Below are 24,457 nucleotides of genomic sequence, written 5' to 3' on the forward strand. Positions count from 1 at the left end.
GTGTGTGTCTTTAGAAATGTTTCTGTTTTCTCAGTCAACCAGAGAAACACGTTTAAACACAAACTGCCTTCATTTGGAAATACTTGTGTGTGTGTGTGTGTCTCTCTCTCTGTGTGTGGCCCTGGCTGTATGCTAATCATAATTACTATTCATACACAGGCAGCATGTGTGTGTGTGTGTGTATGTGTGTGTGTGTGTGTACCTGCTGGATCAGCAATAACAAACCGCAGCGGAGCCTCACGTTCATGTGAAACTACAAACACAAACAGAGTCAGACGAGGGGAAACGGAAACGAAAACAGAACAAAATAAATTAATACGACCGGTTCAGGTCGGACGTAAAGACAAACATCAGATTCTAAATTTAAGAAAACACATTTAGGAACCTCGTCCACCACCGCCCGCCCCCCGCCGGATGAGCCCCCCCCCCCCCCCCCCCCCCCCCCGGCCCACGTGAGATTTGGTTCCAGTAAGTCGTGGAGATGATGGCGAGCAGGAAACCAAACATCCAGCTTTAAAAACACGACTTCAGAAACATCTGAGGCCCCCGAGGAACCCAGAGGAACCCAGAGGAACCCAGAGGAACCCAGAGGAACCCAGGAGACGACAGGAGACGACTGTCCGTCAACACGCTGTTAATAACTTCTCAGTATTACACTTTTATTATAATATCTAGTTTTACTTCATATATTTATTTACTTTTAAACATTATCATTTTATTTCTATGCTTTCATTATTATTTAATCTCTTTTTTTTCATCTGCTTTGGTTTCATATTGTTTTACATCTTCCATCACAGGAACGAGTCTCCTCCGTGTGAGGCCGGTTGCCAGTGAAGGTCATGAGCCTCAGCTGAAAGCTCCAGAAACAATCAGTCACAAGTTTAAGAGACAGAAATCACATCATCAGACTTCTTCTGGACACACACACACTCACACACACACACGCACACAAGCACACACACACTCAAACGCACACACACACACACACACACACAAGCACACATACAGACAGAAACGACCTCACACACACCAGACTGAAGCAATTTCAATTTAATGGTATTTTCACAATGTGGCAGCTTCATTCCACACAGTGAGTGAGTTTGTGTGTGTGTGTGTGTGTGTGTGTAATAGCAACCTGCGTCCCAGAGATGGATGTGAGGACCTAATTGAAGCCATGTGTGGACTCTTAGAATGCTCTAGTCTCTGTGATGAACGCGAGTGGAGACAGAGTTAAATGTTTCTTTAATAAACTTAGAAAGACGCAGAAAAAAGATGAAACTAAACACGGAGCTCGAAACACAAACATTTAAATGAAACACTTTCTCCGTCTGAAGCTGACGTTCCCACAGCGTCGTGTTAACGAGGTGAACCTGGTTTATTAATGCTGCTTCAGTCCTGACGTGTTCCTCACATGTTCCTCACATGTTCCTCACATGTTTCTGGACGTTCTGTCTGTGAGAACAAATGTCTGAGTGTCAGGACATGTTCTGGATCTTCTCCTGCAGCCTCCTAGTAGAATGTGTGTAGCATGTCAGAGTGAGTCCATGTGAGGAACCAGCAGGACAATGTGTGGAAGCTTCCCAGTGAGCGAGTGGACGTGTGGATGAAGAAGAGGAGCTTGACACGTAGAAGACGAAGAGGTCGACTGGGAGAGACCAGGAGTCTCTGGTGTGGATGAGATGTAAACAGAAACACTTTCTCTCTCCCTCAGGGATTTGAACTACAACAGCCTGGTGGAGTTTCCCTCGGCCGTCCGCTCGCTCGGCCACCTCAAGGAGCTGTGAGTTCAGATCTGTGTGTGTGTGTGTGTGTGTTGCTGGAGAATGTGAGGACGCTTTGTCGACCTTGGAAATGAAACTTGAGTCTGGACGAGTTTCTGTGACTCAGCGTTTTAATTTCTGCTCCACTTCCTGTTCAGCGGTTTCCACAGCAACAACATCCAGTCCATCCCAGAGCACGCCTTCACAGGAAACCCATCACTGATCACCATGTAGGTACCGCCCACTCCCAGTAACACACCAGTTCAGACTCAAGGTCCACTAACGTTCTGAGGAGCTTTCAGCTGCAGGGAACTGTTCATCAGTGTTAAACTGGTAAAAGAAACATCTCCATGAACACAAGAGGATCATGGGTAAACACGAGGCGTCAAGAACACACTGTTTTGTTTTTATTTAAAGTCAAATAAACCTGAACGTCAAACTGTTGTGTATCAATCTGATCAATTTGCATGTCTTTGTGCGTTTTGCAGATTCTTCTACGACAATCCGATCCAGTCTGTTGGAAGCTCCGCCTTCCAGAACCTTCCAGAGCTTCGTACACTGTGAGACAGACACACACACACACACACACACACACACACACACACACACACACACACACACACACACACACACACATACACACTCAATTTCAGTTTTATTTGATCCTATTCTTATCTAATCTTTCATATTGTGTCGTATTTGATCTTTATTGTATCTTATCTTATCTCATGTTTTGTCGTGTCATAAAATGTCGTGTCATATCCACAGTACAAGTGAAAACAAAGCACATTATTGAACAAGTTTTAATGTCCCTGAAAGCACCACAACACAACTTAAAACAATGTTGTTGCACTGGAACTGGAACACATCATCCTGTTCTCTCTCAGTTCTCTGAACGGAGCCGCGGATCTCACTGAGTTTCCAGATCTGACGGGAACCAAAAGTCTGGAGAGCCTGTAAGTCACACACACAGACTCACACACACAGACTCACACACACAGACTCACACACACAGACTCACACACACAGACTCACACAAACAGACTCACACACACAGACTCACACACACATAACACATAGTTCTGATTCCGCTGCAGTTGTTGTTATTCTTTCTGACAGAGTGTAACTTTATTTTTCCTGAAATGAGAACCCTCCTCTCTTGCTCCTTGTTGTGAGCCACATTTCTCTGTCATAATAAAAACCTTCTCTCTGTTTATTTTCTTTTATTCTTTCGTTTAAACTTGTTTCTGAATCCGCTCGTTGTGCGTTTGAACGTAACCTCGCCCTGAACCACAAATAAAACATTCTTCAACTCTGTTGTTTTGAAATGATCCCAGTGTTAACTGCACATCCTGTTTCAGCAGCACATGAAGTTTGTCTCAAACTTAACCGACTGGCACTTCCTGTGTTGTATTTGAATTATCGTTAAATAGAATATAATCACTGTAACGTACACAGCACGTTAGAGGCACCTGAAGGCATCAGATGCTTTCTATACTCACGTGAACACATATTTAATGCATCATAATGATCATGAAAGTTATCATGCTCCTCCACAGACTGACTGTACCTGAACTCACCATAATGCAACCTAATACAGCACTGTTGGATGGGAATTACATTACATTTCATAATGTAATGCATTACAATCCCTTTTCTAACGCTCCTGAACTCACCACAGTATGAACAAGTACACGTAAAGTGCACCTGAAGGCATCATATGGCAATCAAATACACCTGTATGTACCTGAACACAGCACAGTATATTTCAGATGCATATGAATTCACCATCATTCTGTCATTGTGTGTCTGTGTGTGTGTTTGTGTGTCTGTCTGTGTGTGTTTGTGTGTCTGTCTGTGTGTGTCTGTGTGTCTGTCTGTGTGTGTCTGTGTGTGTGTCTGTGTGTGTCTGTGTGTGTGTTTGTGTGTCTGTCTGTGTGTGTAGGACCATCACAGGGGCTCGGATCATCTCTTTGCCTTCTTCAGTGTGTGAGCAGCTTCCAAACCTGCAGCTGCTGTGAGTCCAAACACAAACTGATAGATGGATGGATGGATGGATGGATAGATAGATTGATAGATGGATAAATATATGGATAGATAGATAGATGGATGGATAGATGGATAGATAGATAGATAGATGGATAAATGGATAGATAGATAGATAGATGATAGATAGATAGATAGATAGATAGATGGATTAATTGATATATGGATAGATAGATTGATTGATAGATAGATAGATAGATGGATGGATGGATAGATAGATAGATAGATTGATAGATGGATAGATAGATAGATAGACTGATGGTTAAATGGATAGATAGATAGATAGATAGATAGATGATATATAGATAGATAGATAGATGGATTAATTGATATATGGATAGATAGATTGATAGATAGATAGATAGATGGATGGATAGATAGATAGACAGATAGATGGATAGATAGATGGTAGATGGATAGATAGATAGATAGATAGATAGATAGATGGATAGATAGATAGATAGACAGATGGTTAAATGGATAGATAGATAGATAGATGATAGATAGATAGATAGATGATAGATAGATAGATAGATAGATAGATAGATAGATAGATAGATAGATGGATAGATAGATAGATAGACAGATGGTTAAATGGATAGATAGATAGATAGATGATAGATAGATAGATAGATGATAGATAGATAGATAGATAGATAGATAGATAGATAGATAGATGGATTAATTGATAGATGGATAGATAGATAGATAGATAGATAGATGGATAGATTGATATATGGATAGATAGATAGATAGATAGATAGATAGATAGATAGATGGTGCGTTCACTGTGTGTGGGACTTTTGAACACTGCTGAACGTCTCTCTCTCTCTCTGCAGGGATCTCTCCTACAATCACCTCCGCTCTCTGCCCAGTTTCTCCGCCTGTGAAAACATTCAGAAGATGTGAGTTTTACTTTCTTTTCACTTCTCGTCTTTTTTCAGGTAAAACTTTTCAGACTGTATCCCAACTGTTACCATGACAACCAATCAAGTACAACCAGCTGTGCATCATGGGAATAATTAACACCGTTATAGTCCAATCAAAAAACCCTGTAAAACTGATTGATAAAAGTGAGGTAATGGAAATGTGTGTGTGTGTGTGTGTGTGTGTGTGTGTGTGTGTGTGTGTGTGCGTGTGTGTGTGTGTGTGTGTGTGTGTGTGTGTGTGTGTTTCAGTGATTTGCACCATAACGACATTGAGGAGCTGCAGGAGAACAACTTCCATGGTCTGATGTCCCTGAGCTCTCTGTAAGCACACACACAGACACACACACACACACACACACACACACACACTGCTTTCATTATCCGGTGCAATGATCTTATGGTGCCTCTTTAAATACTTTCAAATGGTAACACACTCTCAGATGCGAGTGTTGACAGGTGCAAGAACACACACTGAGGACACACACTCAGTACACACACTGAGGACACACACTGAGGACACATACTCAGTACACACACTGAGGACACACATTGTGTTCACGTGGTCACCGGAAAGTTCGAGTTGTGAAGTTCTTGTTGTGACGTCGACGTGTTTGTGTGGAATGTGCAGAAACACACTGTAAACAACATGTGTTGTGTTTATGTGTTTAACACCTCAGCTCTTTATAATCTTTACACAACGATGAAGATCAAATCAGATGTGACAGATAATAATAATTAATATAATTCACAACATTTAAAGTAAGTGAAGGTTCTGTTTGTGTCTTTTTGTCGTCACAGTGATTTGTCGTGGAACAGGTTGTCGTCAGTGAAGCCGAACTCGTTCTCTGTTCTACCGGCTCTGACCAAACTGTGAGTCACCACCAACTTCTACCAATCAAACATCAACAACATCTCTTTATGTAATTAATCTCTTTCTTTCTGCAGTGACCTGTCGTCCAATCAGCTGTCCTCCCTGACTCTGATTGGTCTGCAGAGTTTAACTCACCTGCGATTGGCTGGAAACGATCAGCTGATGGAGCTGATACCTCGAGAGGATCTGCCTCGAGTCAGGTAAACACACACACGCACACACACACACACACACACACACACACACATACACACATTAGGTGTATTTGAAAGCATTTAAAGGGACATTCCGCCAAAGAGTAGATGTAATAGTTAATTTATCTGAGTGTGTTTGAACTGTAAAAGGTGTAAAAGGTTTCTCTCTGTGTGTGTGTGTGTGTGTGTGTGTGTGTGTGTGTGTGTGTGTGTGTGTGTGTGTGTGTGTGTGTGTGTGTGTGTGTTCAGGGTGATGGAGCTTCCTTACGCCTTCCAGTGCTGTGCCTTCACCTCCTGTGAGAGAGAGGAGGCGGTGGACTTAAGAGACAGCTCCGTCCTCTCCAGTCAAGGTGAACACAACAAAAATAACACACAACAACACACACAGACACCCTCCATGATGAAGTGTTACCAAGGTTTGTGTGTGTCTCTGCAGCCGATCAGGACTGGGAAGATTTTCTCATCGAGTCTGACGAAGAATCAAAACCTCAGCACTTGGTCCAATGCAGCCCTGCACCAGGTAACACATACACACACACACACACACACACACACACACTCTGATGTGTTTGCTTTTAATTAGCTGTTGATGATTGACAGCTGAGACTGACTCCTGATTGGTTGAAGTGTGATTGACATGTGGTGTAAACTCCCTCAGGTCCGTTCCGTCCCTGCCTCCATCTGCTCGGCAGCTGGTTGATCCGTGGGGGGGTGTGGCTCATCGCGGCACTCTCATTGGTCAGCAACAGCCTCGTCGTGCTGTCCATCTTCTTCTCGACCGCCACGTTGGTCACGCCCCCCAAGCTGCTGATTGGCCTCTTGGCCCTGGTGAACGGCCTGATGGGAGTGTGGGGCGGCTGGTTGGCCGCGGTGGACACGTGGACGTTCGGGAGCTTCTGGAGGTATGAGACCGAGTCAGAGACGCTGGGGGTCAAAGGGCGATGCTATTGATGCTAAGCTAACACTAAATAATGCTAATGTGATGTGAAACTAGTTAAAACTCACTTTCAGACCAAGGTGCAAGACATTTCAAAATAAAAGTCCCATAGCTGAAAAGAGAAAGTTCTTGGGCTTCATGTATTTGTGTATTTGTGTGTGTGTGTGTGTGTTTCAGGTATGGAGCCAAGTGGGAGAGCAGCTTCCTGTGTCGACTCAGCGGCTTCCTGTGTGTGTTTGCTTCACAGACGAGTCTCTTCCTGCTCACGGTCGCAGCTCTGGAGCGTTGTGTGGCCGCCGGCGCACGAAGACACAAAACCGATGACGGCAGCGGTGAGTGGCGTTGTCGGTTGTGACCCTCAATATACATGTGTAACGATTGTGGAGCTGGAGTCTGATTAAAGTTTTATAATTGATTTGATTTGTAAACTTCCGTCTCCTCTGCTCAGGTCGCTCCTCGTCTCCGTTCTCCGTGCGTCTCTCCGTCTTCCTGTGTTTCCTGTTGGGCTTGGCCGTCACGCTGCCCCCCCTGGTGGCCGGACACAGTAGCACCTCCCTCTGTTTGCCGCTGCCTTTCTCCTCCTCCTCCTCCTCCTCCTCCTCCTCCTCCTCCTCCCTGGCCCTGTCCGTCTCCCTGGTGCTCCTCGACTCGTTGTGTTTCCTCGTCATGACGCTCGCCTACACTCACCTCTACTGCCGGGCCAACAAAGCTCCGCCCACCTCGGAGGAAGAGGCGGCGCTGACCCGGCACGTGGCCTGGCTGCTCTTCTCCGACTGCCTCCTCTACCTCCCTGTGGCCTTCCTCTCCTTCTCCTCGCTGCTGCACCTCCCCGCCGCGGGGCCCGACGTGGTGAAGGGCGTTCTGCTGCTGGTGGCGCCGCTGCCGGCCGGCGTCAACCCGCTGCTCTACCTCCTGTTCAACCCCATCGCCAGGGAGGAGCTCGCAGCGCTGGCCAAACGCATCTGCAGAGCAAGGCATCATCGAGGAGGAGGAGGAGGAGGAGGAGGAGGAGGAGGAAGGTCGACGACTGTAACAATGGATTCAACGTACGACGAGGACGCAGAGAAACAGTCATGTGACTCGACTCAGGCGCTGGTGGCGCTCGGAGGCACGAAGGAGGACGAGGAGGGGGAGAGAGGGAGGATGAAGAGCGAGACACAACGTTCTGTGGCGTTTGTTGTTCAACGTCACTAGACTCTCACACACACACAGACACAAACACACACACACAGACACACACACACACACTGACTGTGGCAGCACATGTAGCAGGACGAACTAAGATGATCAAAAACTAAAAGAGCTTCATTATCTTCTGCTCATCTCTGATTGGCCAGTTCTGGATCCCATGGGAGAAGACACACACATACACACACAAACACACGCACAAACACACACACACACACACACACACACACACACACACACACCCTGACTTTACAGCATTGTGTCACCAAACATTCACCAAATGTTTAAGCAAATGCTGTTTACAACGTGTGTGTCTGTGTGTGTGTGTGTCTGTGTGTGTGTGTGTCTGTGTGTGTGCAGCTGAGATGTTTTTGCGAGTGTGTGTCAGAGCTGCAGCGTCGGTGCGACTTCTGACACGGAGCTGAAACTGAAAACAGGAACGTGAAGCTCATGTTCAGAAAAAACAACGGATCCTTTTCAAATTATCACTTTTATTTATTTTGTCAACGAATGAAGTAAAAAACATCTTCAGAGTTTTTAAAAACAGCCGAAATGAAATGAAACTAAAAATGATATGATGTAGGGATCAAACATTTGGTTTCATCCGGTTTTGACGTGTCGATGATTCATATTGTAAATCACTGAGACAATCTGAGGCTGTGTCTCATGTTGACGTGTTTGTACGAACAGTCCGATGACGAAGGTTCTCAACCTCTTCTTCAAATGTGCTGTTTTCATTAATAACTGTAAAAATGAGTCTAAAGATTTCACTGAACTTCCTGAAGTTGTTGCATGAACGTTGTCATCGTCCACATTCCGTCAAAGTGTCGACTCGATGTGAGGAAACGTGCGTTGACCTGAAGCAGCTCTCAGAGACGTCTCATGTTTTGAAAAAAGAAACTTGTGAATTTATATTTGTATAAACACATAAACTATGTTTTAATTTGTGACGTTTAAATTCAAATTGTTGACATGCAAATCGAGGGGCGGAGTTTCTGCAGCAACAGGAAAGAACAAAAAATGTTTGAATGTGTGCGACAGTTTAACTTTCGCACTTTTTGTGATCGGCACTTTAAATCAAAAACAACAACACAAGCTTTGGTTGAAATGTTCTGTTGTAAATTCTGTTGTAGTCGTTTGTAAAGACTTGATGTAACTGCACCGAGCTGTCGTCTGTTTGTGTAGATTTCATCATTTATCTGATCTCAGTTCAGCTTCACTCTTCAGCTGGTTGTGTTGTCTCTAAGTTCAGCAGTGAAGAGAAGAGGACCAGGGATGGAGCCTTGAGGGACACCTTTCTTCTCTGAACCACTAGAACTCCTCAGATGTTTCAGGTACGTGAGTCAGTGACTGTTTCTCTCTCAGGACTCAGTGAATTCCAGCCGCTGGTTTAAAGGTTAAAGGTTAAATCCTGTTTCTTTACAGTCGTGAGGTTGAAGACGAACCAACATCTGTCTCCAGATGTGGAGCGAGAAGTGTTAACTTGTGTTTTACATTATTATCTTTTCTTTTGTGATCAGTCAGCAAACAACGTTCACGTGAATATTGAAATCAGATGACGACCGAACGTGAACATCAACATTCTTATTATCTGTTTATCTTTTCTCAGTCCAAACAAACTTTATTAAAAAATAATCATCACTTTCGAAAACAGACACAAAGCTGAAGAAACAACCTCGTCTGATAGTTTGAGTTATGATTCATCATCATCATCCAACTCCTCCTCCTCCTCCTCCTCCTCCTCCTCCTCCTCCTCCTCCTCCTCCTCATCATCATCAGTCTGAATCCACAAACTGCTCTGACTCATCGGGACTAAAAGGTTTGAACTTGATCGATTTCACACTGAGTTAAACTCGTCGTTCTGCATCATCTCACTGAAACACGTCTGGAACCTTTACTTTGACACGTCAGACACACAAACCCGGAGCTGTGAAGGATCATCATTTGACAAAGTTAACACAATGGCTGTTGTTGTGGAACCTTTCACACGTAGCATCACGTTTCCACCTGTTCACAGTGACTCAGGTGTCTCACTTCCTGTTCCGGTTTGAGGACTTCCTGTTCCTTCAACCATGAGTCACCGAGGAGCAAACGTTCACTCATCATCGCTCTGTTGATATTTATTCTCTGAACGCTGCTTTATTCTTTCTATAAAAAATTGTTCGTTCAACTTTTTTGTATCTTTGGCCCAAAAGAACAAAACCAAGTCGATGTGAGTCACTCTGAGTTCATCCTAAAACAATCGCACAATTACCCAGAAGACACCGGGACGGCCTCTGACTCACTAATGTGGTGGTAAAGTTATTGAACATTAATAAACCTCTTGAAGCTTCTTCAACAAGAGGAATTTCATGTTTCAGCTAAAATCACAGAAACAAAAAAAACAGAATATTCTCTTTTACTCTTTTACAAAACCTCAGAAATTAAAGTAAATGATTATGAGATTAAAATATTCATGGATTAAAAGTTCTTTGTTTTGATTTGTAGAAACATTTTCTGCTGTTGGAATTATTATAATTATTTTATCGGCTGCCATAAGGTTGCTTAATACTGTTGTCTTGGTATTAATCTGTCTCTATATATTATTATGGTTATATTTGATGTATATGTTCATGTTTAACACTATATTTCTTCTTTTTGATCAATATGTACTTTTAGTCCGCTTTAAATATTCTTTAGTTTTTACAATTTTAAGAAAAGTGATATATGAATAAAGTTTTTTTTATTATTTTCCGTGATGTGTTTTGAAGATAAAGGGGAGGAGCTTGTTTGTCAGACTTGTGGATCAGATTGAATTTCTTATATTTGGCTGCGACACGTTTCTACTCAAAGTGAATGAGACACACTGAGCTTGTGTCTCTGCTGCCACCTGCTGGCACGGACCTGGAAATACATCACAGTGAGAACAAAGAGGCAAAAGGACGATTTATGAAAACATAAATATATGGTAAATGGCTTTGTATTTATATAGCGCTTTTCTAGTCTGATGACTCAAAACGCTTTACAGTACAGTTTTTACATTCACCCTTTCACACACACATACAGTGCATCTATCCCAGCACTTTGTTATTCTATGGGGGGCGATTCAGGGTCCAGCATCTTGCCCAAGGACACTTCGGCATGCAGATGGGTCAGACTGGGGATCGAACCGCCGACCTTCAGGTTGGAGGACGACCACTCTACCCCTCAGCCACAGCCGCCCTCATTTAAATCATATTTCCCCTCATGACTGAGTTAAGACCGGAGTTATTTTTAAATTACACATTTTAAACAAGTTAATGCAACAAAACAAACATGAGGTTTATTAAACTGCTTCTAAACGAGTTTACAAGAGGAAACTGGCTCGTCTGCTCGTGTGTAGAGATAACAACCTTTTGTGTGTGTGTGTGTGTCTGTGTGTGTGTGTGTGTGTGTCCTTTGAGATGACTGCCTGATTTATTTACACACACACACACACACACACACACACACACAGGTTACGCCTGCGTCAGGTGTGTGAACGTCTTTCAGCGTTTTCCTGTTCAAAGATCAAAGTCCAGCTGACGCACGGAGACGATTCACAGACGCCACAAACAACAAGAGGTTTTATCTCAGGAGAAGTTTCCTGTGAAGTCGGATCTGAACCGGAGTCGATCCTCGGACACGTCGGTGGAAACCGTCAGGATCTGGAGTCGGACTCCACATGGATTACACCTGAGGACCAGCTGCTCCATAACTCCCACAGAGCAGCGGCCCAGCGGCGGCCATCTTGGAGAGAGACACAGGTTTGTTTGAACAAAGACGTCTGAGCTGCTGTTTGTGAGATTCTGCTCAAATCAGATCTTCATTTCATCACAGCTTTGATTTTACAAGTGAATTTAGAGAAACAAGTTGGAAACAAAAGCAAAACTTCCTCCATGATAATGAAACCGGGACAGAAGAATCCGTATCCAAACCTAATATGTTGTTATATAATGAATATAATGAGTGTTTAATATGTTTTAATGGGTTTATGTAAACTAACATGTCATTGTCATAGAAAACCGAATCTAGTTAAATCTCTTTAAAAACTATTTTCTGTTTCAGTTCATAACAGAAACCAAATGAAGAAATCAAAGAAAAAGAACATTTCATAAAATATAGAGAAAGTTATTCTGTCAGATTTAATGTTGATTCATTTCTATACATTCATTTCATTGGATTCATTTCCTCAAGTTCAGTGAACTTCACATTTTCAAACATCAATATCAAACAATACTTTTTAAAGCACATTTAAAGTTGAATAAACTGATTGTTTTACACTATTTTACGTTTTATTTTGATAGAAACTACACATTTATTAATCTTCTGCATTAGTGCAACAATCTGAACTTTAATCTGAATCCAGCTGCAGAGGAATCTGACTCATTCCCCTCAAATCAAAGTATTGGCCATAAGCAGTAATTAACCATATATCTATAAAGGAAATTGTAAAACTCTTTTAATGGGGCAGAGGTCACTGGTGAAGTTTTATTCATCACATGAGGCCAAAGTTTTAACCTTGAACTCTGCGTCATTATCAGATTTGACGTCATTTCAACATCGTGAATCTTTTTTCCTCCTTTCACCTTCAACCTGGACAAACAGCTGATAGAGACGGAAACACCTTATTTATATGAACAATATTTAGCATTTACTCGTCTCCTGAAGTTCTCTGTAGACGTTTGTTCATGTTTGTGTTTGTCCTCTCAGCAGCTCCCCCCCCCCCCGACCCCCTCCTGATCCGGCCCTGCTCCCCAGGCTCGGGGCCCCCTGCTGGGCGGCATGGAGCCCAGTGCTGGTCGGTTGCCCCTGCAGGTGCTGGGGGAGAACGAGGCGCTGCAGCAGTTCTTCAGTGGTGAGACTTCATCATCAGCTCATTTCACAGATTCTCTTTTATGAACCAGATTCATTTTAATTTATAATGTGATTTGATGAACATTTTAAATCTGAGAGTCTCAGGACGAGCCGAGTGGCCTCCTCCCTCTCCTGTGACCGTCAGATTCAAATAAAGATTCATTAGAATGTGTGTGTGTGTGTGTGTGTGTGTGTGTGTGTGTGTGTGTGTGTGTGTGGTGTGTGTGTGTGTGTGTGTGTGTGTGTGTGTGGTGTGTGTGTGTGTGTGTGTGTGTGTGTGTGTGTGTGTGTGTGTGTGTGCAGATCAGGATGTGAGTGGTGTGTTGGACAGCTCTGTGGCTGTGGACACCAGCATCCTGGAGCAGTACCTCGGAAACGACTTGGATCCCAGCAACTTGTACGATTCTCCCCCTGAAGCTCCTCCCACATCTTTCAGAGAGATCCGATCTTTAAAGTACAGAAATACAGTAAATCTGTTTTCAGTGTTGACTTTGTGTGTTTGTTGTGGCTCCATCGCCCCACAGAGTGTAAAGCTTCTGCTCCTGGACACACATTGTGTTATATAACACAGATAAAAGCAGCATTGACCTGGTTGGTTATCAGCTGATGGTTGTAAATACACAACAGAAAACTCGAGATCCTCATGAACCACCTCAAACACATTATTAACACAAGCACACAGAGCCAGGACAAACTGGAAATCACAACACAATCGCCACTTCACACGTTCAATGATTCAATTCATGTTCAATGACGTATAATAGATATATTATGATACATATCATCACTACTATACACACTATATGTTTCTGAGCACTGTCTTTTGTCCAGTTGTGTCCAGTCATCGTGTCTTTTGTGTGTTTCTTTTCCCAGCATGCTCCCTGAGTCTCCTCCTGACTCCAGCTCCGAGGCCTGTTCACCTGCTCAGATGCCAGGTACCGGCCTCATGCTCTTCAGTAACCAAATCTTCTGATCTTGAATATGTTCTGACTTTGATTGTTTGTTGTTATTAATATATTGAACTTTTCTAAACACCAGACTTCCATCCCGAGGCGCCCCATTGGTCGAACCAGCACTCGACCCAGCAGGTGTTTCATCCCAGCAGCCAATCCGCTGCGTCTTCGTCCTGCTGCTTTAAGGACCGTGGCCCCGCCCCCGGGCATCATGACCTGCTGACCTACAATCAGCTTCACAGTTTCGGCCTCACTAACACTTACATCAGGTCTGGGCCTCCGCCCGTCCCCCCCGCCCCCCCTGCTCACCTGCACCAGCTCAGCCACCACTCACCTGAACACATACGCTACCTGAGTCCAGAGAGCTGCCCACAGGTGTACACCCCCCCCACACCTCCTTCTCCCTCCCTCCCGTCCTCCCACTGCTATGCTGCACCTCACACCGGCCCGGGTGGGGTCCCACATCCAACCACACCTGCTTCCACCTGTGGGTCAGGCTCCGCCCCCAAGCTGCACGCCCAGTAAGCAGATCTCTGACTCGGTCATATCATACTTTATATCCTCAACATTTAAATAACTTTCTGTGATAAGAACAAACTTAGACGCTGAAGCAACAGCCCAAGGTCCTGTAGCTGAACTATTAAACTAATAATAATAAATAATGAGCTAATAAACTTGACAGCTGAAGTGTCGGGGGTGCAGCAGTTCATAATGTATCTGAGATCATGTTCATACCTTTGACTTTGATTCAGGAAGTCAGCAGAGCCCATGAAGGTAGGTGGGACAGCCTACAGGTAAAACCATCAAGATCCTGGAAACCATTAAAACCTCCCAGCTGATGAACTTCAGTCAGACCAGCTCTGACATTGGATATATTTTTAAATCTAAAGCCTTCTTGACCTTAGTCAAAGTCCGATCTGATCCAGGATCAGCTGGACGGGGATGAGAGGATAGAAGTGTTGAGGTTGTTGGTCATCCATCACTTGGATAACTCGTCTTTTGAATAATGAAATTTCTTTCTCAAGCTCCCCCGAGAGTAAAAAGAGGAGGAGATCTGAGTGTGAGGAGACGTCGTCGGGAATCGAACCTTCCAGCAGTGATGCTGACGGCTCTTGTGGTGCCAGTGCAGGAAATGGCACCGGTGGATTTGGATTTAATCTGGGCCTCCTCACCTGGGAGCAGTACAGACCGGCACAGTGGAGCACCTTGTACAGCAGAGGCTACCAGACACTGTGAGTACAGGAAGCAGCTCTAACATCTGGACCTGTTGAGGGATCTGGATGAAGAGTGTTGAACACACAACATCATCTCAGCTACAATGGTTGTGCGTTGTTTCCAGGTCTCCTCCCGCCTTCCACGTAGACGCAGATAAAGGCTTCAACTACTCTGCAGCTGACGAGGCCTTCATCTGCCAGAAGAAGAACCACTTCCAGGTCACGGTCCACATCGGTGTGGCCGCGGAGCCACAGTACGTCAGAACCCCCAACGAGACCCGGGAGGTCGACCACTTCCTGATACGACTGTTCGGAGTCAAGGTGCGAGCAGAACTCTCAAATCATCTGGGGTAGCTTAGCATTAGCACAACAACACAGGGAGAACTTGCCATCCCAGCACGGGAGGGGGTTTTGACCACAACTGTTTGTACAGTAAAAGTTAAATATCAGTTGTTCTTCTGTTGTGTACTTGCAGCTGGAATCTCCGAGCCACCAGGTGACCATCGAGCAGTCGCAGCCCGATCGCAGCAAGAAGCCGTTCCACCCGGTCAGGTAGGTGACGGAGGTAGAGTCCCAACATGCACCAGCAACCAGTCGCACCAGCAACCAGTCGCACCAGCACCAAGTCGCACCAGAAACCAGTCGCACCACAAGTACAGATTTCATATGGAAACTTTTCCAACCCAGACCTCAGACTGGTGCAGTCCTGGATTTATGTCGAAGCAAACTTTAGAGAAGAAACTTTTGTTACATTCCATCTATGCCGATAGGGGGGGGGGGGGGGGGGGGGTGCACATACACGCCTGAAGTTGAATCTATGGCGTCTGTCTGCATGGACAGTAAAAACTTTATGGACGATAGCTAAAAGTGCTGGAGATAGAAAATGGAGCAAAACACTAAGTTAGAATTATTATGTGTAAAATGTTTCTGGTTCATTATGAAACTGTGGGAGGACCAATGAGAACACGTCATGTAGATATTAAACAGGGATTTGACCTGGTGAGATGGAGCAGGAGCCATTGGTCAAACCAACCTGTTCATTTTAATAATGTATTTTTTTATTAATAAAGTGAAATCTCTCAATTGAATAAAGTAGTTTGAATAGAAAAAGTAAAACAACTCTTGAAGAAGGCTTTCTGAACGTCCAGGGTGAAGCTTCCCGATGGAGAGGTCACGAAGGTCACGCTGGGCCGGCTGCACTTCGCCGAGACGACGTCGAACAACATGAGGAAGAAAGGGAAACCCAACCCGGACCAGAGGTGAGTTCGATTCCCACTGCTGCAGGCCGTTAGCAGCATGCTACGTGCTACGTGCTACATGCTACATGCTACATGCTAACTGCAGTGCGTCTCCAGGTTCTTCCAGATGGTGGTCGGCCTGTTCGCCGCCGTGGGCGATGACAGCTTCCTGCTGACGGCGCTGGTGTCCGAGAGGATCATCGTCAGGGTAACAACACCGAACCTGTCAATCAAAGCTCCCTGACATGAAGCTCTGAGTGTAACTGAGTCGTCTTCCGCCCGCAGGCCTCGAACCCCGGGCAGTTCGAGATGGACGGGGACGCCCTGTGGCAGCGCGGGGGGGCGGTGCAGGACGCCGTGGTCTGTCAGGGTCGAGTCGGCATCAACACCGACTCCCCCGACGAGGCGCTGGTGGTCTGTGGGAACGCGAAGGTGATGGGAACCATCATGCAGCCGTCGGACTCACGCGTCAAACTCAACATCCAGGAGGTGAGACCACTCCTCTCAGGTTATTATCATTTTAACACTTTACCAAATGTTTATTGTGTAATTTGTTTTCTCAGGTGGACTCGGAGCAGCAGCTGAAGAGAATCACTCAGATGAGAATCGTGGAGTTTGATTATAAACCAGAGTTTGCATCGACGATGGGGATGGACCACACCCACCAGACCGGTAACATCTTTACAATAAGGAATCTCTCGTTTAGTAACACACCAGGTGAGAGGTGAAGGGTCAACAATAACACCTAAATTATAATAATATAATTGATAATCCAGGTATAATAGCTCAGGAGGTGAAGCAGCTGCTGCCGGCAGCAGTGAAGGAGGTCGGAGACGTCACCTGCACCGATGGAGAGATGATTCACAACTTCCTGATGGTGGACAAGGTACTTCCCTTCCTTCCCTCTTTGCTTTCTTGTTTCCTTACATCCTTCCTTACTTCCTCCCTCACTTCCACACTTGCTTACATCTCTGTTCCTCCCACAGGAGCAGATCTTCATGGAGAACGTCGGGGCGGTGCAGCAGCTCTCGAAACTCACCGACAACCTGGAGGTCCGGATCAACGACCTGGAGGTCTGGAACCGGCGCCTGGCGAAGCTGAAGAGCCTGACGGGCAGCCTGCGCTCCACAGGGTGACGCCTCCATCACATCTTCATCGAGTCCTTCATCTACTCTGTGGCTTCTCACTGAGTAGTTCATCTCTTTATCCTCCAGGATTATGATGGAGGATAAAAAGAAGAAAAACATAATTAAATAAAAATGTCTTTTCAAAGGAAAGATATTTAAAAAACAAAGAGAAAACAAATCGTACAAACATCGATCACCTGGAAACTCTAGAGTGAATCTTTTAACTCTGAAGGCAGAACAACATAAACACCATGGAAAAGTACTGTGAAGAGTGTGTGTGTGTGTGCGCGTGTGTGTGTGCATGTGTGTGTGCGTGGGTGGCGTGTGTGTGTGTGTGTGTGTGTGCGTGTGTGTTGCACAACACTCATGTTATCAGTGCATTAACACAAATCATAGTTCAAGGACGTCCGGGGTTTTGAAGGCTACTGTGTGAAGCAGATCAAGTGTCACTGAAAAACAGACGTAAGAGTCGAAGTAACAGGAAACTGAGCTGTTGTTTCACCTGTGGATTGGTGAAAGGTATTATGGGAAATGTAGGCAACAGCTCAATGTAACCGGGAGCAGTAAAATAGTTTCATTACGTTAAAACTTGTTATAAGTTAAAGTGTTGTCGTCCTCTAATAATTCATTTAAGCTGTTTTCAGACAGGAAGTGAACTCTAGACCTTCTCTACGTGAGTCCGTCTATAACAGCTTCTGTTCTGGTGTGTTTCCTCCGACAGGAAGCTCAGCAGCGTGTCGTCCACGTCGGGAGCCGACCCGTGTAAGAGCGTGAAGGTGGAGACGGAGCGCCGGGGTCAGAAGGTCGTCCGCTGCCTGCAGCACCGAGTGGTTCAGGCCAGCGTGGTCAGCCTCATCGCCACCCTGGCCGTCTGGTGAGTCCCCCCCCCCCCCCCGTTTCCACTGCAGAGAAGAAACCCTGTGCAATGAAGAAGGAACATTTACATTTGATGTGTGTGTGTCTGCAGCATCATCTCCTTCACGACTCTGTACGTGCTGAGTATGAAGGAGAAGGACTTTGACGCGTTTCCTGGAAACAGGTAAACAAGCAAACTGAGGCTGAGTAACGTCCTGTCGCTATTAACCGTCTTTAAGAAACAATAAATACTGTAAATAACCCCCAAGAGTCAGAGATCAGCTGTGGAACATGAGGGAGCGTTTAGCATCTAAACAACCTGTTTACTGACGTGTTCCTGACGTGTTCCTGACGTGTTCCTGACATGAGAAACACAAACTACACAAAACGTCTGGATCTCATCTCTGAAAACGATGAATCAGTGATGAACCATGTCTGAAACTGTTCTCGTCTTTATTTGTGTTAATGTGACTCCTCTCCTGTGACGTTGTGTTGCTGACGGTTGTTTGTGTGTCTCAGTAGCGGCAGCCCGGCTCTGCAGACGACAGCCTGGAGCAGCACAGGTGAAGCTCCACCCCCGACTTCACACTGACGCTACACACAGGACGTCACATGTTCTTCTTCATATCATCTGAAACATCATCTGAATCATCATCATCATGTTTCATGTCTTCCAGTCCCGCCCAGCGGCCCCCCCGGCCACTGGCCCCCAGACGTGGACTTCTGTGACCTGTTGTACTGCGATGAGGTGTACTGCTGCCCCTCACCACCGGAGGGCAGCACTGAATTCAACACCACTGAATCAGGTGGAGCAGAAAATACAGATGTGACAAGTGAGGACAAGTCGACGCCTAAAATACAAAATATTAAAACACACGATTCACGATTTAATGTTTATTGTATTATTTGTGCTACAGGAAAACGTTATCAGGAGCTGGAAGGAGTCAGAGACTGTGAGTGTCCTCGCTTCACATCCTTCAACCTAAAGAATCACTATGATTTCATTTTGACAGATTGTGAATTAGATGAATATGAAGAAGCCGACGTCTGTGGTTATAGATTCACTGTAGAGAGCTGACTGCTGCCCCCTGGTGGCCTCGGTGGTTTTGATGATTAAATCTCTGTGCTTCACTCTGTGCCTCCGTCAGGGAGAAACACCACCATCCACTCCTTCCTGATCAAAGAGAACCAGCAGCTGATCGACAGTAAATACTGTTTCAGAGACGACTGTGGGTACGTGAAGCCACCAGCCGGTTTCTATAACAATCATTCAACAGCAATATGAAGAGCAATGTTTAAACCTGTTTGTAAAATAACAGACTCTTTATGTTTCACTTTTATCCTGAAATGTATGAAACGAATCTATTCTGCAACAAATATTTGTTTATACCAGAATGTTTGTATTTATTTAGTATTTATTTCTGGATCCACTCACTGTTTCCTTCAGTCCAGGCAGATTCATCTACAGAGTTCCCATCAGCCCCTTTGTCCCGGTCAACATGAGAGTGACTCTGATCATGAAGTAAGAAATTAAACCGGCTCGAAAACACAAGACAATAAACTTCAAATATAAATTTCATAACTAAGACATTGGATACTTTATTTTGATGTATGTCTTTGGTTTAGATGGAGATGACAAACAGTAGATGTAAATAAAATGAGGAGGTGGCAACTGATACAAATGTTCATACAATTACAATTTGCTTTATTTTGATTCTATAATGTGAAATAAATCATCCCCAAAAACTTGCTGCTGTTTTCAAGATGATTTATTTCATGAAAAGTATTTTAATTAAAGACTAAATCTGAAATGTGAAGTGAATCTACAGTTGTGTGTCTGTGTGTAGTTCCACAGAGCTGCTGGTGGTTTATCTGTGCTCGTTTGATGAGTCTGCCGCCTGTTCGGCTCTGCAGGATAAGAACACGATCACAGGAAGCAGATACCCGTCCAACTCTCAGGTAATAAAGATGAGCAGCCGTCGACTGATCCTGGATCAATCTGAAATCCACTTGTCAGCTGAATGGTAGAAAGACCCTTTTGTGATCATGTGATGTCTGAGTCAGTGTCTCTGGACAAGTTCTGGATCTCCTCCTGCAGCCTCCTGGTGAAATGTGTGTAACATGTCAGAGTGAGTCCATGTGAGGAACCAGCAGGACAATGTGTGGAAGCTTCCCAGTGAGCGAAGTGGACGTGTGGACGAGGTTTCTAACACGTGACGTGAAAATAACACAAACATCTCAGGATGAAGAAGAGGAGCCGGACACGTAGAAGACGAAGACGTCCACTTGGAAACACGAGGAGATTCCAGATCTTTTGTGAAAACTGCTCGTGTGTGTTGTTGTGTTGTCACTGAGGTTCCAGTCAACTGACTGGTCACCATGACAGTTAATAATGCAGGAAGAGTGGGGGGAGCGTGATGAATAATGGACGAGTGGCACGTTAATCACGGCTGCTCACACTCGTCCAGGACATGGACACCGATCACTCAGGGACACACACATGTTGACGCACCGAACAAGACACATCACAGAAAGTATCGCACAAAAACAAACAAATATGACGTAAACATTTACTTTACAGATGTTTCTCGAACACTTTTCCTCGAGAGCAGAAATAATCCAACATTTAAACTTTGTATTCCTTTGTCTGTGGTTGAACCATCACATTGGAACCAGGACGATCGACCAAGAGGAAAACTCCTCGTAGTGATTTTGATGTTGAAGATAAAAGTGTGTTTTGTGTGTTTGTGCAGGGAGAACACGAGTGGCCTCTTCACGTGGCTCGACTCTACCACAGCTCGTATCACTTCCGCTCCACCGTCGCTGTAAGAAACTGGAAAACACGTTTTTCTCATAATGTGACGACTTTGACATTAATCAGGACTTCTGTGTTTCTCCAGGGTCAAGCCGACTGCAGTACCGACCATCACTTCGCGGGGGCGCTCTTCACTGACTACGTCTTCCACTTTTTCAGACACTGCACAACACACATTGAAAGACAGATTCCTCACAATGTCACACTTTAATATATTTAATACAAGTACATGAAATATTCTCACAAAGATGATTATCAGAGAAATTGTTTTTTAAAACATGCAAATGTTTTTTTGCTGAAATAATAAACTATCACTGCAAAGTGTTTTTAGATTTTACAATATTTCCTCTTATGATCTGTAATTTACGTTAATGTTCAGCAAGTCGAGAACACGATGGAGAATAAAGTGATGAAAAGTTTAGGTCAAAGTTTCTGTAATCAACATCCAGACATCAGTGATAAATCAAAGATTTGTATTCACCTTAAAGAATATTAATTAAATAATTAGACAAAGTTTTGTGAAGCGTGTTTTTTATTTAGTAAAATGTTTGTGGAATTTTTTTTGCAAAGTACTTTTGTTTGTCATTCTTCTGGGAGATTACATGTACAATAAATAATGTGAATTGTGAGATAATCTCTGAATTCAAAGAAAACCAAGAGAACGAAGTCTTCTCTGAATAAAACCTGCATTTTGATCTGGAGTGTAAATTTGTCATTTTGATTTTATCAACTTTTTCCTTTAATTCTAATCAATTGATGTCACAGACTCAAAGGAAATTCAGCTTCATGTTTAAAGAAGCCCTGGTGGCCACCGGTCATATTGCACTTCTGTGAACCTGAAACTCAGTCAGGTGAATATTTACAATCCTGATTTCCGCAATGAGAAAATCAAAGAGCTAGTTTTATGTAATTTGATGTCAACATGAGGAATCGCACATCATAACCTTGAGCTCACAGCATATTTCTTTCATTTCAACGCTTTGTTGATAGAAAAATACTGGAGCCCCCTGGTGGGGAACTCCATACACAACATGATGGTGTTTAACCACATCCTGAACTTGTCATTTTCATAAAGGTTTTAATTTAACTTTATTTCCTCTGCTCTACATTCACCATGAGAGCCGGTGGCCGCTGAGATCGGGGGGGGGGGGGGTTGAAGCAGCTTCGACTCGTGCACCGACACAAACCCACTGAAAACACACTGATGACTAATTCAGGTGGAGGAGGTGCAGCAGAAACACGACTAATGAGGCGTCTGAGACAAACGGCTCAGCTGCACAGAGGAAGGTAAAGTTGCAGGACGGTAACAAAACACACAAACACACACAGACAGACACACAAAGCAGGAGGACGGAGATGGAAGCTCAGCACCACGTACGTATCGTCACATGTAGATGATTAATAACGACTCATTACTTTACTCTTATCTTTGGTTGTTTCATTATTACTTATTTGCAGTGATGCTGTCGCTGCATAAAAAAAAATTGAAATTCCAGTTTTTGAGTTAATGATTTTTAGGTTTTATTTCTTTTTGCTTTGTTTGTTCAACTGAAGACTCATTGTTGACTTTGTCTGGTCTCAATATTTGTATGATTTAAGTTGAAAACATTTTCTTGACTAGCGCTTATAAAATGTCTGGTAATCTTAGTTATAAATTATAATTTAACATTTGTCCGCCTCGTATCTCTTTGTGAAATGTCTGTGGGTGTTCCTGCTCCCCAGAGGATCAACCCTGTGGATTAAAAAGAGCCAATGATCGTCCCTCTCAAGTTATGGGCTGTTATGAATATCTGTGGGGTGGGGGGGGGGGGGGGGGGGGGGGGGCTGGAGGAGCTTATTCATCTTGATTTATATATGTTTGCCAAATTGGAAATAACAAATTGGAAATCTGTGACAAAAGCAGCTTTAACTTTCTTCAGCTGCTAAGTATACGTATATATATGTACTCAGTTGTGTGTGTGTGTGTGTGTGTGTGTGTTTGTTTGGGTGTGTGTGTTTGTGTGTCTGTGTGTGGTGTCGCCTGTCAGCCTGAGGACTGACGGACAGACGTCTTCTGTCACCAGGGTAACTGTCATCGAGGGAAGTTGTCCCTCTCTCCTCTTACCAGCTTCCGTCAGTCTCCTGAGAACATGTAATTAACTGATACACTATCCTCTGTGTGTGTGTGTGTCTGTGTGTGTGTGTCTGTGTGTGTGTGTGTGTGTGTGTAGCAGTGCAGGATGGGAGCTCGACATCTCTCGCAGATTAAGGAGGAGTCAGACAGCAGAGAGCAAAGGTAAACGTACAATTATTTATGTATATTGATGTTTGTTGTAAGCGATACCCTGGTGGCCACTTGAGGTGTTGCAAGGTGTTTTAACACAATCAAGAGGGATCACACAAGTGACGTCTGTTTCACTGGAGCTTTAAGTCCAGAGAAAATATTGAGTTCACATTTAAATCATGAAGTCAGACGACTTTACATCAGGTTGGAAAATTACGATAATAAAATAAAAATGAGGCTTTGTTTAAAACTGCAATAGAAAAATGAAAAACAAAATGGATCCAATTAAAAACTTTAATGGAAACGTTTCATCTGAGAGGAGCTGGAAACTCAATCTGTGGATCAATCTGATAAGGCTGTGTGTCTTTCTGAGTGTGAGTGTGTTTGTGTGAGTGTGTGTGTGAGTGTGTATGTGTTTGTGTTTGTGTGTGAGTGTGTGTGTGAAACTCTCCACCGAACCATGACCTTGGCACAATGATACGTTTCTGTGATCAGACCCGACTGTAAACAAATCTGAATGGAAACTGGTTTACATGGAGGATCAGTGTGCCTGTGTGTGTATGTGTGTGTGTGTATGTGTGTGTGTGTGTGTGTGTGTGTGTGTGTGTGTGTATCAGTGCAGCACACAAGCAGCCCGACAACATGATGAAGTGAAACATGAACTCATCACTCTCTCTTCCTCCGTCAGTTCCTGTTTCCTGCCTCCCATCGTCCAGCGGAGGTCAGGAGGGGGCGGAGCATGTGAACCAGGTGTGGACGCGGTGAGGAAACAGGAAGTGGTGCGTCCGTCGGATCCGGCGTCTCTGTCTCTGTACGAGCAGCAGGAGGAGGTGCAGGAGAACAGGAGTCTGCTGGAGGAGGTGAATAATGAGATCACACCACTTCTGTCTACTGACCCTTTAAGATGGGGGGAGAACCTGCGCCCTCTAGAGGTCAGTGAAACATTTCCTTCTTTCCTGAGCAGGTCACTTCGTCCACTACAGCTTAAGTGCTAGAATTATTGACAATAAGAACAAATAAGGTTGATTATGGACAATATCATAATTGGATTACGTGGAACTTTAAGCCCCAGGAACTTTTTAAAAGGTTCCTGCAGACGTTTGTTTGCATTTCCACAATCGTCTCAAGACCCAGAGACACGAGTCCAACCGGCTACAACAAGCTGTTCCTCTCAAGTCCAGCAGGTGGCGGTAATGCAGAAGACGATGTTATA

At 44.3% G+C, this 24,457-nt stretch overlaps 2 protein-coding genes across 2 annotated transcripts in view; both read left to right on the top strand.

The window, feature by feature from the left end:
• LOC128428652 (leucine-rich repeat-containing G-protein coupled receptor 5) overlaps positions 1 to 9,086 on the top strand; it is a 20,373-nt gene extending 11,287 nt beyond the window's left edge. The window contains exons 7-20 of the mRNA XM_053414876.1: positions 1,712 to 1,780; positions 1,919 to 1,990; positions 2,249 to 2,320; positions 2,648 to 2,716; positions 3,706 to 3,777; positions 4,646 to 4,711; positions 4,985 to 5,056; positions 5,534 to 5,605; positions 5,681 to 5,806; positions 6,050 to 6,150; positions 6,237 to 6,320; positions 6,459 to 6,702; positions 6,915 to 7,069; positions 7,186 to 9,086. Of these exons, the coding sequence (XP_053270851.1) occupies positions 1,712 to 1,780; positions 1,919 to 1,990; positions 2,249 to 2,320; positions 2,648 to 2,716; positions 3,706 to 3,777; positions 4,646 to 4,711; positions 4,985 to 5,056; positions 5,534 to 5,605; positions 5,681 to 5,806; positions 6,050 to 6,150; positions 6,237 to 6,320; positions 6,459 to 6,702; positions 6,915 to 7,069; positions 7,186 to 7,931 (2,020 nt within the window). The 3' untranslated portion in view covers positions 7,932 to 9,086. The remainder of the gene's footprint in view (positions 1 to 1,711; positions 1,781 to 1,918; positions 1,991 to 2,248; positions 2,321 to 2,647; positions 2,717 to 3,705; positions 3,778 to 4,645; positions 4,712 to 4,984; positions 5,057 to 5,533; positions 5,606 to 5,680; positions 5,807 to 6,049; positions 6,151 to 6,236; positions 6,321 to 6,458; positions 6,703 to 6,914; positions 7,070 to 7,185) is intronic.
• Positions 9,087 to 12,701: 3,615 nt separating this feature from the next.
• LOC128429222 (myelin regulatory factor-like protein) lies at positions 12,702 to 21,629 on the top strand. Its single transcript, XM_053415495.1, has 23 exons — positions 12,702 to 12,780; positions 13,083 to 13,176; positions 13,653 to 13,714; positions 13,818 to 14,253; positions 14,758 to 14,964; positions 15,072 to 15,267; positions 15,422 to 15,498; positions 16,095 to 16,205; positions 16,302 to 16,392; positions 16,470 to 16,673; positions 16,748 to 16,856; positions 16,961 to 17,070; positions 17,171 to 17,316; positions 18,033 to 18,185; positions 18,279 to 18,350; positions 18,686 to 18,729; positions 18,844 to 18,999; positions 19,084 to 19,119; positions 19,315 to 19,399; positions 19,614 to 19,688; positions 20,014 to 20,125; positions 20,920 to 20,991; positions 21,067 to 21,629. Exons 1-23 carry the CDS (start codon positions 12,708 to 12,710, stop codon positions 21,190 to 21,192), a joined length of 2,847 nt encoding a protein of 948 aa, XP_053271470.1. The 5' UTR covers positions 12,702 to 12,707; the 3' UTR covers positions 21,193 to 21,629.
• The last annotated feature ends 2,828 nt before the right edge of the window (positions 21,630 to 24,457 follow it).

This window comes from Pleuronectes platessa, chromosome 22 (genome assembly GCF_947347685.1).
Source record: "Pleuronectes platessa chromosome 22, fPlePla1.1, whole genome shotgun sequence".
Lineage (NCBI taxonomy): Eukaryota > Metazoa > Chordata > Actinopteri > Pleuronectiformes > Pleuronectidae > Pleuronectes > Pleuronectes platessa.

What these genes read in the sequence shown, in the direction of transcription:
- LOC128429222 (XM_053415495.1), top strand. Translation starts at nt 12,708, where the DNA reads ATGGAGCCCAGTGCTGGTCGGTTGCCCCTGCAGGTGCTGGGGGAGAAC. An exon ending in AAACCCAACCCGGACCAGAG is followed by an intron (nt 16,206 to 16,301) that starts GTGAGTTCGATT and finishes GTGCGTCTCCAG; the next exon opens with GTTCTTCCAGATGGTGGTCG. An exon ending in ACTTCCGCTCCACCGTCGCT is followed by an intron (nt 20,992 to 21,066) that starts GTAAGAAACTGG and finishes GTGTTTCTCCAG; the next exon opens with GGTCAAGCCGACTGCAGTAC.